Raw genomic sequence first — 15,397 nt, 5'->3', positions numbered from 1 at the left:
AATGGCTGCTTAATTCCTCAGTACTACACATGCGTTTTTCCCCCTGGATAGGGGCCCCCTCCTGCTCGCCATCAGTACTCATGACAAGCACTGGTTGTAAGTTGGCTTCTTCAGTACTGTCGTAAGTCTGAACCATTACTAAACAAATGGTCATTAAGTGAGGAATACCTGTAGTTCCAATTTTGCTCCCTCTTGGCCTGCCCAAATCATCAGAAGTCTGCCTGTACAAAATGTTGGAATCAGCAAAAAAAAAAAAAAAGTTAAATAAATGTTCATTATATCTTTTTCATTCCCAGATTGTGATTCTATGGATATACACTCCAAAACAATGGGCCTTACTCCCAAGGAAGACATGCTCTGATTTACATTTAGAATGGTTTTAGTTTATGTCTCTTGTTTTTCAATACAATACAATACAATACAATACAATACAATACAATACAATACAATAAAATAAAATAACCGTGAATCATATACTCCCCCCCACACACACTCTAAGAAACCCATTGTGGAATTCTTAGATATATTCTATTCATAGCTTATGACAGAGTTATTGCAGATGGAGATTTATATAATTGCTTCCTTTTAAAAAAAGAAAGAAATTGAGTGTCTTAATAAGGTGCTCTACACAATCTAGCTTCTGTTGGAAATAAGCCTGGACTGAGTTTAAACATGCTTACCTGTCAAAAACAAACAAAATAAAAATAAAAATGCTCATTACCCTTTTGGGGATAAGGTCAGCCAGATTGTATAATACTTACTATCTCTGATGTTTTGCTAACATGCCATTTTTAAAATTATTTCTGAGGAGCAAGAACACAAAATAATGCTGGATTAAGATCCTGAATATATGTTCCTTGCAGTATTAGCTGGATTTTGTTTTGACTTAGAATTATTGTGGCATTTTATGAAGCATGTCAAAAACAGCCATCAGAACACATAAACAATATTTATATGTACACATATACATTTCACATACATAAATCAAACTGAAGTCTATTTTGTCTTCGGATAAGCTTTCAGCATGGCCAGTTTGGTCTAGTGGTTAAGGAAATGGGCTGGAAACCAGGAGTCTGTGAGTTCCAGTCCCGCCTTAGGCATGAAAGGCGTCTGGGTGACCTTGGGCCAGTTGCTATCTCTCAGCCCAAGAGCCAATCAGGTGTAGCAAGAGAGTTCTAGTCCCACCTTAGGCGCAAAAGCCAGCTGGGTGACCTTGGGCCGGTCACTCTCTCTCAGCCCAACTCACCTCACAGGGTTGTGGTTGTGGGGAAAATAGGAGGAGGAAGGAGTATTAGGTATGTTCACCGCCTTGAGTTATTTATAAAAACAATAAAGGCGGGATAGAAAATAAATATTTAAGTAAATAAATACAAATCAAGAATCATTAGCAAAGCCTTACAAGAGTTCATTTGGATGGAGAAAGGGGGGTAAGGCCTTTCTCTTTTCATTGAATAAACCATCTAAGCTAAGCAAGCAAAAGACCTGACCAACCTTCTCTTTGAGATATTCTATGACAACAGTTCCAAATCATTCTTACATATTCTATTTCAAGGCTTTTAAAGAATACCAAGCTTAAATAGTCCTTGTCCTTAACTGTCAAAGTACTGAGGTCATACATTAATTCAAAGAGAAACAAAGTAGGGGTACAACACCCCCCCCACTTTAGGACAGGGTCCAACTATATACTAAAAAGTCAGGTGTTTGATAAAGGTTTGAAGTCTTCTCACTCAAGTTCTTTCTCCCAAAGGGCACCAGGTGAAGGATAGAGAACACCAACATTCAAGATATCTGTGGCCTAACTGATCCAAATGCATGCTAAAAAGTGTAATTTGGCAACAGAATTGGAATCCAAGAGGCGACTTGCAGATAGGATTTGGAAGTCCGTGGTAAAACACATTGTGGGAAGCCGGCTGTTGTCTGAACATGTGAGAAGTAGACCATCTGGTAATGTCATAATTTCTTTGCTTGGGCATAACATGTTATATGGACACAACCACTGTATTTTGTTAACCTAGGTCTAATGTCTTGTATGAACACAGCACATATACATTGCCCATTTGGGTAATTGTTCCCCAAATCTTGGGTCAGTCACACACATTGGACTTCAACTCCCACAATCTCTTGTGAACACAGCCACTGGCTAGGAACTGTGAGAGCTGAAGTGCAGGTACCTGGAGAGTATCAGATTTCAGAAGACTCATGAAGGGGGTCCCAGTAGCTTAGAAGGAAATAACAAGTTGTTTGCTTTTTTCACCCTAGTTCCCAGAAATGGTGAAGGTTCCTTGGAGTACTGGTCTGTGCTCTAAATGTTTGTTGCTATCATGAGAGCAAAGTATATGTCTGTATCTTTCTTCTCTGATAGTTGACCTCTTTTATTTTACCTACATTTCTTCCCAATTCCCAATTTCTGTTTTTTTCTCCAGGCATAGGTTTTGAAAACAGCCTTTCAACAAAACAAAAACAAATTCTTCATTGGATTGCCTGGAAAAAGATATTCAAATGCCGTGATGCCTCTATACCTACAAAGATCAGAACCATGCAAGCCATGGTATTCCTATGTCACTCTATGGAAGCAAAAGTTGGACTTTGAAGAAGCAGGATAGGAAGAGTATTGATGGTTTTGAACATCGGTGTTAGAGAAGACTCCTAAGAATACCATGGACAGCCAAGAAAACAACAAATGGATCCTAGGACAAATCAACCCAGAGTTCTCACTTGAGGCACAAATGACCAGGCTCAAATTATTCTACTTTGGGCACATTATGCAAAAACCTAGCTCTCTGGAGAAGTCTCTAATGCTGAGAAAGGTAGAAAGAAAGAGAAGAAGATGGATTGACTCAGTTACAGAGGCAATGAGTGCACCGTTGGGAGACATGAAAGACCAGATTAGGGACAGTTTGTCATGGAGAAAATATTTCTATGTGTTTACTAGGAGTCAACAGCAATTTGATGGCACATAATCAATCATTGGTTTGCAAAGGGACCGGGTCTTTTAAGTTGTTCTAATGAAATTTCAAGCTAGGGCTAATCAGTTTTGGCCACTCAGCACAATTTTTTCAAGCCAATTTTTCACACAAGAGGAGAAGCTGGAAGATCTCCATTTTAGATTTACAGTCCCGACTCCACTGATATATGGAGGGATAATGAGTCTACTTAAGATAACTCTTCAGGCATATGACAACATGGATTCTAGTTCATTTGCTAATATTTAAGCTTCTATCAAGATTCCCAGTTAGTATGTTGCAACCAAGAACAGACTGATTAAAGCAGTTCTTCTAGAATTTGCCATTACAAAAATAAAATCTGTTTACATTAAAAAAGGATTGATATCCAACATTATTTTATTTTATTTTTAAAAAAATGCTCTGTGATTCACTGGTAGGATTTATATAGCATGTTTGGCTAGGTTAAAATGAGGTTGTATAATCTGCATTTCAGCTTCTTTGGGAGTCCTGTCAAAATCTTAGCATCTTGAACAAATCAAGCTATCATGTTAAACTGTACTATGGTTTATGGTTTGGGCAAAACATGTTAAATAAGCATAACAATAGGCTTTGGCACGATGAGTGAACCCTGCCAATGAATGTCAGCTTGATTTAATATCAAACTGATAAAACGATTCTTCCATTCACAGAATAAGGGATACACCTCACATGCTAGCACACACCAATCTCTTCCCTATTCAAACTAACCAAAACTCCAAGTCTAGGTTAGTTTGTTTATGGGCAACCAAATACTGAAGCCTATTCTTGCTTCAGAGAGGACAGGGTTGCAAAAGCTAATTTCATGCAGAAGACAAACAGCTCCACAATTCACACAAGAGAGAAGTATGTTTTGAATCTGCTGATTGAAACAATGATGCCCAAATCCCCAAAAAACACTATTTCAAAATGTAATATTACTGCAGGAGGGGTGGAGTAAAAGGGAACAAAGACTTACACTGTACGATCAGCTGTACCAGTGCTTCCCTTGGTTTGACGTTAAATCCATTGTATTGGCTGGTTTGACACCTGTAAGTCCCTGTCATCTCCCTTGAGATGTTGACAATCCGCAGGATCCCATCATAGCTCTCCATCTGCATTGTCCCATCTGGCATGGGAACCTCCTTGTCTGCCCTGGACCAGAGGATGATGGGCTTGGGCTTCCCGGTCACCTGGCACTGCAGTTCAATGGTATCTCCTTCTCTGGTGACCAAGGGTGACTTTTCTTGTGGAACAGTCAGGTTGGGTGGAACTTCAAATGGGTGCAAAGGGGAAAGGAAAGGGGAAAAAAAGCAAGAAGTGGAAATGAAATGGTTAGTACATGAGAGTTTGGTGACTCTGAATGTCTAATCAGACAATATAAGACATAACTTAGGGGTCACTCAAACAGCTAGGATGCTCTAGAAGAATAATATTACCCTATAGCTAATCTTTTTGTAGGAGGATGAGCAGCAAAAATAAATGAATAATCAAACCAACCAACCATCCTTCATTGATGCAAGATTATTCATATTCAGTAAAGAGGTTTTCACATCTGAATGTATTTTTGACATAGAGTTATACACAACCCAATGTAAGGAATAAGAGATTGGAACCTTGCCTGTTTTCTGTATTTTCATTATTTTCTTTAAGAGGGATATTTTTTTACTTTATTGCAGAAGGCACATGAACACCCATAACTCATTGTATGCGTGGCTCATTGATGGAATAATCTGACATCTGCCCCTTTCCAATTTGCAGTTTGAGTGAAATAAACCATATCCTTGAGTATGTATGACAATCCACGTATCTTTGAGGTTATGTTTTGATTTTACTATATTGGAAATCACATTATCAGCATTATGGTTACCGGTATTTTTCCTGGCAATATTTTGTTAGTAAAGAGAAAGACTCCCTCCAGTCAAGCACGGTCCTAGTGATCATATACGACACACACCTTTGGATTTTTTGGGTAACAATATAAAACGTTTCTCATTGCCTTCTTCTGGATTGTTTTGTCAACTTCTCAATCTATCCTATAGCTTGGGATTTCCTTCCTATCCAGCTGTTAACCAGGTCCGCCCTTCTTAGCTACAGTCAAACTCAGCCAAAGATCAGCTAGGGCTGGCTACCTGCTCCAGCATTTTGTCCAGAGCCCCCCTCAAACCTTGTAATGCCTAAGATTGCCTGTTTTAGACTGTCAGGGAAGCAATGACCACAGATGTACTGTATGGTAAGAACACATCTTGAATTTTTTCATCGATCAGGTAGCACTGTAGATGATATAAATACTACATATCTTTATCAATATGCAGCGGCTTTCCAACCAAAATGAACCTACGGTATGAACTTCTCCTCTCAAGTTTTCCACTATGTTCACAAAAAACACATTATCAGCTTCACATTGTATTTCTTTTACCCTTCACTGAGAGCCTGTTCAAGACATTTGGCTGCCTAAGGTAGAACTGGAAATGATGCCATCTCTTTCCCCACATGTAGTAATCCAGTGGTAGCCAAATAATTTTGGCATATCAAATGAACTATGCCAGAAATGCCTATTCCTCTTTCCTAGCAGTGAGTGTGCATGTGTGTGTATAACATAAAATAAACAATAATTTCTGCTTTTTCAGGAAGCAGACACTTAAGTGGACAAAGCAATTGCACAGATAGCCCAAATCCAGAAAAATAGGGTGCTTCCTTCTGGTCCATCAATACTTTGGGAAAACTTGTTTTCTCAATCTACTCAACCTAGTACACTGAGGAATAAAAATGTTTAAAGAGACCTTTACTGACTAAAACAAATATGCAAAACTAAAATAACCCTATGGAAAGAATGCAGACATTCTTTTTCCCCCCTTGAAATCTGAATACATTAACTCTTCATCAAAGAGCTTGTCTTGATTTTATGACGAACACATTTGTTTTCAGATGTTGCTGAAAAACCAAGAATACTTTCAACTATAGCGCTACTCCTGCAGCTCCATAATAGAAATAAACACAAAAGATATATAAACAAAAGCAGCAAGAGCCAGATTCAGTTCATCTAAAAACCAGCAACCTGTCCAACTCCTCTCTGACTAAAATTAAAACGTCAGCCGTCAATTGTGTGGCAGAACATCACTGCTTGTGGGCCCTGTTGAAAGCAACATGCTGGACTGTTGAAAGCAACATGACTACAAAGGACATTTCTGTTCTTACATATAGTTATGGTGTTGCCCAATGGTTATTAACCAAGATAACCAAATGAGGCCTCATTGATTAGAAGCAATATGTCTTTGAAAGGCTCTTTGGATGTGTTCCTTGTGAGTTTGTTTGACTGAAAATAATAGATCTGAGGTGGACTCTTGGCCTGAACCAATAAGAGTTCTTCTCACCCTCCTCATGGAGTGAAAGAGGAGAGGGAATCAAGATGAGTCTCTACTGGCAATGCTTTCTGCACAGCAGGAATGACAACTGGGAAGGATTATTCTCCAAGGCCTCTCTGGTATTTACAGCAAGACTCTTATGCGTGATTTCAGAAGGTGAGAAGATGGATTTGGTCAAGCATAGTTTGTGTAATTATATCGAGATAGTTCCAGAACAGTGGTCAAAGCAGAGATAAGGTCAATTCAGTGGGATGGAGGGTGATCAGAGAAGGCCTTGTATATTTCAGTCTTTCTACTCTTTTAATATATTTGGTAGAATACAATCTCTCACTCACTCTCTCTTGCCTGGGTAAGGGGAATAGAAGAAGCTTTCCTCTCTACCTCCACACAATACATAGACATACCTACATCACATATACAGTAATGGTGAATGGAATCAGGTGTTCTCCAGATATTTTCCCATAGAGTTGGCTATGTTGGCTAGGACAGATGGGAATGAAAGTCCAAAATATCTGGTTGGCATAAAACTGTTTATCCTTAATATAAACACATGTGAAAACCTACCTGACCTGCGATATTTTCAGGAGAAGTAGGATACAAATGTATCTACATATGCAAATATATCTTGAAAAAGCAGGAAAAAAGATCTAAAATAGAATATGAACATTCCAATTCATGGTCTATTTGGATGTGAGAAATACAGGATGATAGTGATGATGTTGATTAAATTTTTGGGTGGGCAGGATCTATAGAGAAACCCATTCGCCATTACCGAAAAGTTTCTAATCTATACTAGCATATTTCTCTCTTATACCCCATATCCTTCCCATCTGTAAGCCTTTTATCTCAGGAGCTATCCCATTGATCCTGGTTTGTTTCTGAACAAAGGTTTGTAATACGTTTGACTCTTTAAATTGGCAGTATACAATTCACAGTAAATAAACAAATGACACCTTAAGAAAAGGACTTATTGAGATATTACATTGAGGTCATTTTGGAGTTGGACAGCTTAGAAATGTAACAAACAAACTGGCAAATTCATCATGAGTAAAATTACAAAGGCAAATTGTACAGGGCATCCATTGGGGGAGGTCAACAATGCCAAAATGGTGGGCACAACTGGGCAACTGAAGTCCTACCCCTTTTTTAAATATGTACCATTCATATTAAAATCGGGTGGGGCTTCAATTGCCTAGTTGTGCAACCATTTTGAGGTCATTTACTCGCTCCTCACAACTGCATGCAAAGCAAAATAAAGAGAAATAACTATATTTTGCAAACCCCCTGGATTTCATTTCCTTCTGTTTGTTTCCAAGGATAAAAGGAAGAGAAAAAGAACCAATGAAACCTCTCAATTAAAAAGGGCATTTTGCCGGTCAATAAATGACAATAGTAAAAGGAATGAATTTTTAAAAATGAAATTGTCACTCCAAAGAATGCTTGCAGCTTGCAAATGTTTTGACTGAGCCATTAATTATATAGCCTAGAAAATTACTTTTGTCATTACAACAACAGACACAACTTAAAAACATTAATAAGCACTTTTGAAGTAAAAAGAAGGAAGATTACTGCTTTCATACCCTGTCAAAGTTACCTAGAGCATACTTCAGTCCAGCAGTAGGGCCAGAGACCGCGTGTCTAATAAGAGAGTGAGATCTAATTAGCAAATTTCTTTTGTAGATTAAACAGTTGAAAGGAGAGAAGCCCACCCTGACCTACCCTATCAAAACCAAAAGGCAGAATGTGATAGAATATGGCAATATATTTGATAGAATATGAAAACACACTTTCAAATTGCAAGTCACACCTTTGAAAAACAAGGAGATGGAGGCAAGTGGTAATTCTGGTTGTGGAGAGAAATGATATACTTCCAGATCATCTAGCTGAGGTATTGGGCAGCAACCTTGTTTAACCAGGCTGATGTAGGAGCTTTTCCAATCAGATGCAAAAGCTCTGAAGATTCAGCAATGGTGTTTCAGACAAAGACTCCAGTACTGTATGTTTGGGATGGCTGAATTTCTACATGGGCTCAAACAGTGAATGGGCTGAGTTGGGCTACTCATGAGTGTCTTAAATCAGATGCTGAGGAGTGACCTTGGAACCCCTTTTGCACAGAACAGGATGTAGACAGTTTCCACACCAAGGACCCAAATGGGAGCAGGAAGTTAGGTGAAGGATATGCATGCTAAATCTGGGATTACCAACACATGCTTCCAGGTTCACTGAATCACCAGACAGACAGACAGGCAGGCAGACAGATGATAGATTTCGAAAATGAAAAATGCAAGGTAAACTGGCATTCCACAAAGCCAAATGCTTGCCTCTGGCATCATATTTATTTAGAAGAATGCCTCCGAGTCACATAGACATGAATAGAAAGTGAAAAAAACAACAACAGTGAGAGGCTTTGAGGGGATGCCCATCTGCCAAGTAAAAGGATAAAGACAAGGTGAAGTGACACATAAAATCCTACAGAGTTAAAAGAGGTGGCAGAATGTATCCTTAGATTATTTCCTGGTAAATTGATGTTTTAGGACTGACTAGGCCTTCCTACAGCAGTCACTGAGTCTCTTCTTTGAGAGTTTTTTGAGAGTTCCATAACAGGTCTCCAATAATAGCCCAACAAGTCACCTTGGAAATGCTATCTATCTATCTATCTATCTATCTATCTATCTATCTATCTATCTATCTATCTATCTATCTATCTATCTATCTACCTACCTACCTACCTACCTACCTACCTACCTACCTACCTACCTACCTACCTATCACTAAAACTCTTGAGTCTGTGACCTTTAACTGGGTGAAATGGCACATCACAGGGCAAAACTTTTTCAACCAAGGTACCTCAGATGGGCTAACTTACAAAATCCAGGGCCCATGACTCCCATGGAATAGATATTTGGCAATTTTTATAAAATCTTTTATTACATAAAAATTATCATAAAATATTTATGACATAATACAAAATGTCATAAAACATTTCCTGTGGTCAACTCCTGATGTTTGACTGGGCTGTACAGTTCAACATGGGCTACTTTCAAGACAGATACATCTCTGAATGTCTCCCTGAATTTTTAAGAACTTTTCCACAGAAGGCAGAACGTTAGAAGCTCTGCCATTGTTGAAGGCATTGAGGAATCCAGTAAGGAAATATCTTTGAAACAATGACCCAACGGATCACGGGTTGTCTAGTTTCATATAAAAATTACAAAACCCACAAAAAGACTATTTTTATTCCTCTTCTTTCAGTTTTCAGTGTAGAGTATCTTGTTCAGTCTCTAATTTTCCAGGATCTCTGTATCTCCTCACCTAACAGTTAATGTCCCTGTATGTTTAAGTTTAGGAAAATTTATTTCATCAAATTTTGGACATGGCTTGAAGTCTTTCTGTTATTATATTTTGCTCATTATTTTAAGGTACAAAATTAGGTTTTAGTTATTTGAACTAATTAAACTGCAGGACTGCTTTTAACAGAATTAATCAGTTTGTATGTCTAACTCATTTTATGATCTATTATTTTTGTATTAGTTACTTTGAATTTATTTAACAAAGAAAAAAAAAGTAAAGGATATAAATCCATACCTAAACAAATGGTTATCATGGACTTTGGTAAGTCAGTAATTATTTTACATACACAATGAGATATCCATAGTTGTTTTATGACCAAGGTGATCCTACAATTGAGTTGACAGCATTAGCATCCTCCAAGCATTGGCTTTACTCTCCCTGTTTTGACTTTTCTTTACACATGGTGAAGCACCAAATTCAGTGGGCAGCATAATCTGTCACTGGCTGAAGAAGCTATGAAAAGCCTTCAGGTACAGCCATCTGATGGATTCTTCTGATACATCCAATTGCTCTTCCAAATGAATCTATCTCAAGAAGTAGTAATGCATTGATTACTTTCTTTTGGAGGAGAAACACTCCATGGGATAGAACGGTCCTGTCAGCTTCAACCTTGCAAGACAAACACGTACAACTATTATTCATCCATCATATGCCAGACATTTAATCATCTCTGCTAGACACACACATACAGAGATACACACGTTCTGCCTTTTGGCATATGTTTTGCTAGAATTGAAATGAAATACATCAGCAAGCAACAATATCCCCTGCTCCTGCTATTTTCAGATCCACAAATGTTTCTCACATTCATTCCTACATCAATGTGAAGGTATTTTGAAGGGTCATAGCACAGTGGCAGCATGTGTGCTTCGCATGCAAAATCTCCATCAGTCAATTGCTTGCATTTTTAAGGAGACTGGGAAAAATTCCATTGTGAAAACCCAAACAGCTATACAGTTGGCCAGGAAGTGTAACTGGGTCTTCATTCCTTTGGGAATAATCTGCAGGGGGAGGATTGCCAATGACTGATGGCACATAAACAGGGGAAGGGACAACCCATTCTTTTTTTTTTAACTTATTTTTTTCTCTTCCTGATATCCTTTCCTTTTGATACATTCTTCTTCTTTTTCTTTCTCTCCCTCCCACTGCAGAAGGATAAGACAGATTGCATTTGCCATAAACCTGGTTTGCCAAGGGAAAGCTTTTGAAATTAGGCTGATGGCTGCAGTTTGCCCATCCCAAGTGCAGATAATATTGAGTTTCAATAGAAAAAAAAATAGTCGGACTTGCTTTCAGAAAGTTTCCTATGTTCCTAAAAGAATTGGTACTAAACTCCTCAACTGACCTTCAGGAAGTTATAGAAACACCCTCACCTGTACTGCTGGAAATGTTGACATCGATGCTGATATCTGAGATGCCACCCCCTTTCAGAGATGCAACACATGTGTACGTCCCAAAATCAGTGAATTTCAAATCAATGATGTCCAAGTTGGTGGTTCCTGGAGAGACATCAGGATCTGTTTGAGTAATCACCATCCTTTCAGAGCTGCGCAGTGGTCGACCGTTTTTAAACCAACTGAACATGAGCTCTTCAGAGGGAACTGCTTCTACTTGACAAGATATCTTGACCTCTCTTCCTATCTGAATGTTGTCGTCTTTATGATATGGGTCAGGTGTGATCCAGAATCGTCCTTTCTTCAAGGCTAAAATGAGGTAAGCACAGTATGAATGAGTTTGATGCAGCACTGACATATCTGCACACAGATGAGAGGTAATACCAGTTTTGATGGGATAACAGTTTTGAATATAATAATCCCTTCTGCAAATGCATCATGCTCTGAATTCTGTACTTCTTCTTCCTGCAAAACACATTGCACTTGACTTTGGATGACTGTGCTATCACCACCAGCATTGCTACCTCTGTCATCCCTGGGGGACTGTAAAATAGGAAGTGTAAATTCTGGATTCAAAAGTATGCCCAGTCTTAGCTTTAACAATTGGACCCACAGCAATCTGACAATTTCCTACTGGTGATGAGAGTAGCATTATTGCCATTATTGTTAATATCATGTAAGGAAGTCAAATAGAGTATTAAACCTGGGGGTACCAGGGAATAGTTGGGGGTATATTGGTGCATATAGGAACCACAGTGCCTATCTCTAAACTTCAGCATGCCTGGCCTATTCATTTAACTTTTGAACAAGGTGGGCTTTTTATTTCACTTTTATAGTGAGATGGGCAGTATATAAATTTAATAAACAAACAAACAAACAAACCACCTTGAAAATGCCCTTCATCATTCATCCTGTAGAAAGAAAGGGAAAGAAAAAAGGCTTCCTGAACCTGCTGCTCCTCAGGTGGGCTGCTCTTCATGGTTTTAACTCCCAGAATTCTCAGCCAGCATGAATGCCTAGGCATTTTGGGAGCTGAAGACCAAATGTGTAGGGAGGTCACTAGGTTTAAGAAGGCTGGCATAATGCAACATATATAGTTCAGTAGTATTTGTGGCACACTGGTCAGAATGTTCCAACTTGACCAGAAAGTATGTATGCATGTATGTATGGAATTTATTATTTTTACACTGCCCTATTCCATCCAGCTCCAGATGGTTTACAACAATAAATCTAAAATATGAACACAACAATAAAACCATTTCAAAAGCTATTCAGTAAAAACAATCCAAATAAAGCTATAATGAATCTGGCACACTCCCACTAGAGCATCCTCCCCATACAAGCAACACAAACAGTCAATTCATTCCAAAAGCACCCTGAAATGAAATAGTTTACATTTTCTTTCTGAAAACAGTGAAGTAGAGTCATTTCAGTTCAAACTTCTGTGGATAGGGCCAGAGCCAAGAGGATCTCCTTTTGGACTCCCACCTGATGCATTTCCCACAGAGAGAAACATGATACATTCCCTCTAGGGTTAAACAACAGAGGGATAACTTATTTTATTAATTTAATTTAATTTAATTTAATTTACTCAATTTAGGCACCTCCCAACTCTGAACTGACTATGGGTGGTTTACAATAAAACCAAACAGAAGAGAAAATACAATTCAATAATTATAAGAATTATAATTCTTATAAGAAAGGAATAAAGAAGAAAAACTGATGGCAAGTCTGGATAACCAACCCACACGCTCAAACAATTTGACAGAGGCCACAACCACCCTCCTCCAAGGCCTGGGAGAACAGCCAGGCCTTTAAGGCTTTCTGGAATGCCATCAGGGGCAGGGGAGAGGAAGCCACATGGATATGTAGGGGGTGGGGGGAAGGAATCCTGTTCCAGAAGGCAGGCACCACAATGGAGACAGCATGCTTCCTGGAAAGATGACACTGTGTAATTGAAGGAACACAGAATATGCCAATCCTGTCAGCTTGAACCGGCTAGACCGACACCATGAGATATAGGCAGTCCCTCAGATAACCAGTCCCTAAACCATGGAGGGTTCTTTTAGACAGTAGGGAAGATGACCTTGATGGAAATATGCAGGAACTGTTACCTAGGCAAAAGGGGCCGAAACATATATTTACAACAGACATAAAATATGCATAAGAGGCTCAGACACCTCCCTAATTCACTGGAGCATAAGGAGGAGGAGGAAGTATAGCACAATCAGACTTGCAAGATTTTGTTATCATAGCCAATCTCAATAAAAATAGTTTTAGCCTTTCTGTGGATTGGATTTCCTGGTCTGGTCTACTTAGTGGAGTTGACAGCTTTATAGGCCATAACCAGCACCCTGAATTACACCCAAAAGCATTCTGGTAACCAGTGCAGCTCATGAACCAGAGGTATCACATTCAGCCTGTGCCACTGAATGCTGGGCCAGCTGAAGTTTCTGAGTGATTTTCAGGGACAGCCCCATTAAAGTGCATCACAATAGTTGAGCTGTGTGGTAAACTAGGGCATGAGTCACTGTCTGAAGGGGTAGATACCTGGGAGCCAAGCCGCTGGTCAAAAATCTTTAATTTTCTTACCTTAGCAGATATTGCTGCCAGTAGCACTGATACAATCAAACCTAGAAACCTAGTCTATTCTTTGTCTTACAGACGATCTTTCTTTGAAAGTACTAAGTTTCAATAGCTGTCAATAATATGATGCTCTCATATTACCTTTATTTGCATCCCTCCAAGTTATTGCTTAAAATAATAAAAAAATGTTCATTTGTGTGTGTTTATATGGGTATATGAAACTAATCAATAAGAGCTGATAGCTCTAAGCAGACACACTGGGCTTTACAGATGTTATTTGCACATAACCTTTGTGTCAGCAGCATTCTTTACATAATTTCTGGTTGTACGTGCACATCTCATCTTGTCTCACATTGGAAAATCTCCAAGAGAAGGAAGACCCTGGCAAGACCATTTGTTAAGTAAAGGTTCAGGAGAAATGCAAGTTCCAGATGACAATTATTGAAATGCAAATTTTAGCACTATTGTCCTGCACTCCACAGCCTGTCAGATTCTATGACATTGTATTGGTTTGAATGCTGGCCTCCTGGCATGTCCTAGGAGGAGAAGACCTAGATGAAATTAGGACATAGCTAAATGTTTGTCTGCCTTGTGCAATAAGCTGATATGTTCCCGGCCAACGTTGTCACTACAAATGGTAAGGCTAGGGATCAGCTCCTCATTTTGGGTAAGGACATCATTCTGAAGATAATCATGGATATTTTACACATTTCCTGAGAGCTCAGCAGTGCATGCTGGGACAAATCCTGTAAGAGCCATCAAAGCTCACACGCAGTGGTACAATCCTGTCTCGTAATAAGAAGACGGAAAGATCACATTTTTACTCAATGTGTTGGTAACATGAGTAACATCTGTAATCTGGCTAGAGTTTGGGCAATAGCAAACAAATATTTAGATAATTATTTGATTGTACTGATTGATTTAAAAATCAGCAATATAAATAGTGTCTCCACTTAACTGTAGAATACTGGAGGGGTCCCCTTCAAATGTTAATCATATACCATAGCAAGCAATAACCAAGAAAACAAGCTCCCCAACTTTTAGCAGATATTATTTTAGCAGAGGGACCCCCATTTTCAGAATTAGAGAGACATACTGATTTAAGATCAGGGGTGAAGATTCTATAACCCTTCAGATATTTATTGATTCCAGTGTATATATGCTTGCATGTATGGATATATTTATTTACTTAGGCCTATAGCCTGCTTTGATTACATCCAACCGGCGTGTTCTTTGGCATCGTCGTTGTCTTTGCCACTGACCATTCCAAGCATGACAACTTTCTCCAATGATGTTGATCTCATGACATGACTGAAGTAACTAAGTCTAAATTTTGTTATTTTTCCTTCTAGCGACATGACTGGTTTTATGCGCTTCAACACTTCTTTGTTTGTTATCTTTGCAGTCCAAGGGATGCGCAAGAGCCTCCTCCAACATGTTTACATGCTTTGATGTAATCAAACCAGACACAGGCCAAAATATAAAGCAACTGAAGCTGTACAAGACCAGAAATCATGGAGAGAGCTGACTTATGGAATCGCCAAGGGTCAGATACGACTGAATGGATAATTCGATTCGATAGCCTGCTTTAGATGCAGATTACTTCAAACGACGTACACTCCAATGCAGAAAAAGGGAAAGCTAAGCAATCAACACTAATATTAATTATAATTGTAAAAATTGATAGTAACAATCAAGACATCCATCATGCCAAGGAACAATGCTTTCACTAACAAGGAAC

At 38.8% G+C, this 15,397-nt stretch overlaps 1 protein-coding gene across 1 annotated transcript in view; it reads right to left on the bottom strand.

Annotated features, from left to right (window-relative positions):
• Positions 1-15,397, bottom strand: part of MDGA2 (MAM domain containing glycosylphosphatidylinositol anchor 2) — a 500,250-nt gene that overhangs the window by 156,564 nt on the left and 328,289 nt on the right. Inside the window, exons 7-8 of the mRNA XM_063290587.1 lie at positions 11,050-11,379; positions 3,940-4,233 (exon numbers count right to left, since the gene is read on the bottom strand). Coding sequence (XP_063146657.1) covers positions 3,940-4,233; positions 11,050-11,379 — 624 coding nt within the window. The remainder of the gene's footprint in view (positions 1-3,939; positions 4,234-11,049; positions 11,380-15,397) is intronic.

Source organism: Candoia aspera, chromosome 1 (assembly GCF_035149785.1).
Source record: "Candoia aspera isolate rCanAsp1 chromosome 1, rCanAsp1.hap2, whole genome shotgun sequence".
Lineage (NCBI taxonomy): Eukaryota > Metazoa > Chordata > Lepidosauria > Squamata > Boidae > Candoia > Candoia aspera.
Note: the sequence above shows the minus strand (reverse complement) of the source record. Positions and strands in the feature narration are given on the sequence as shown.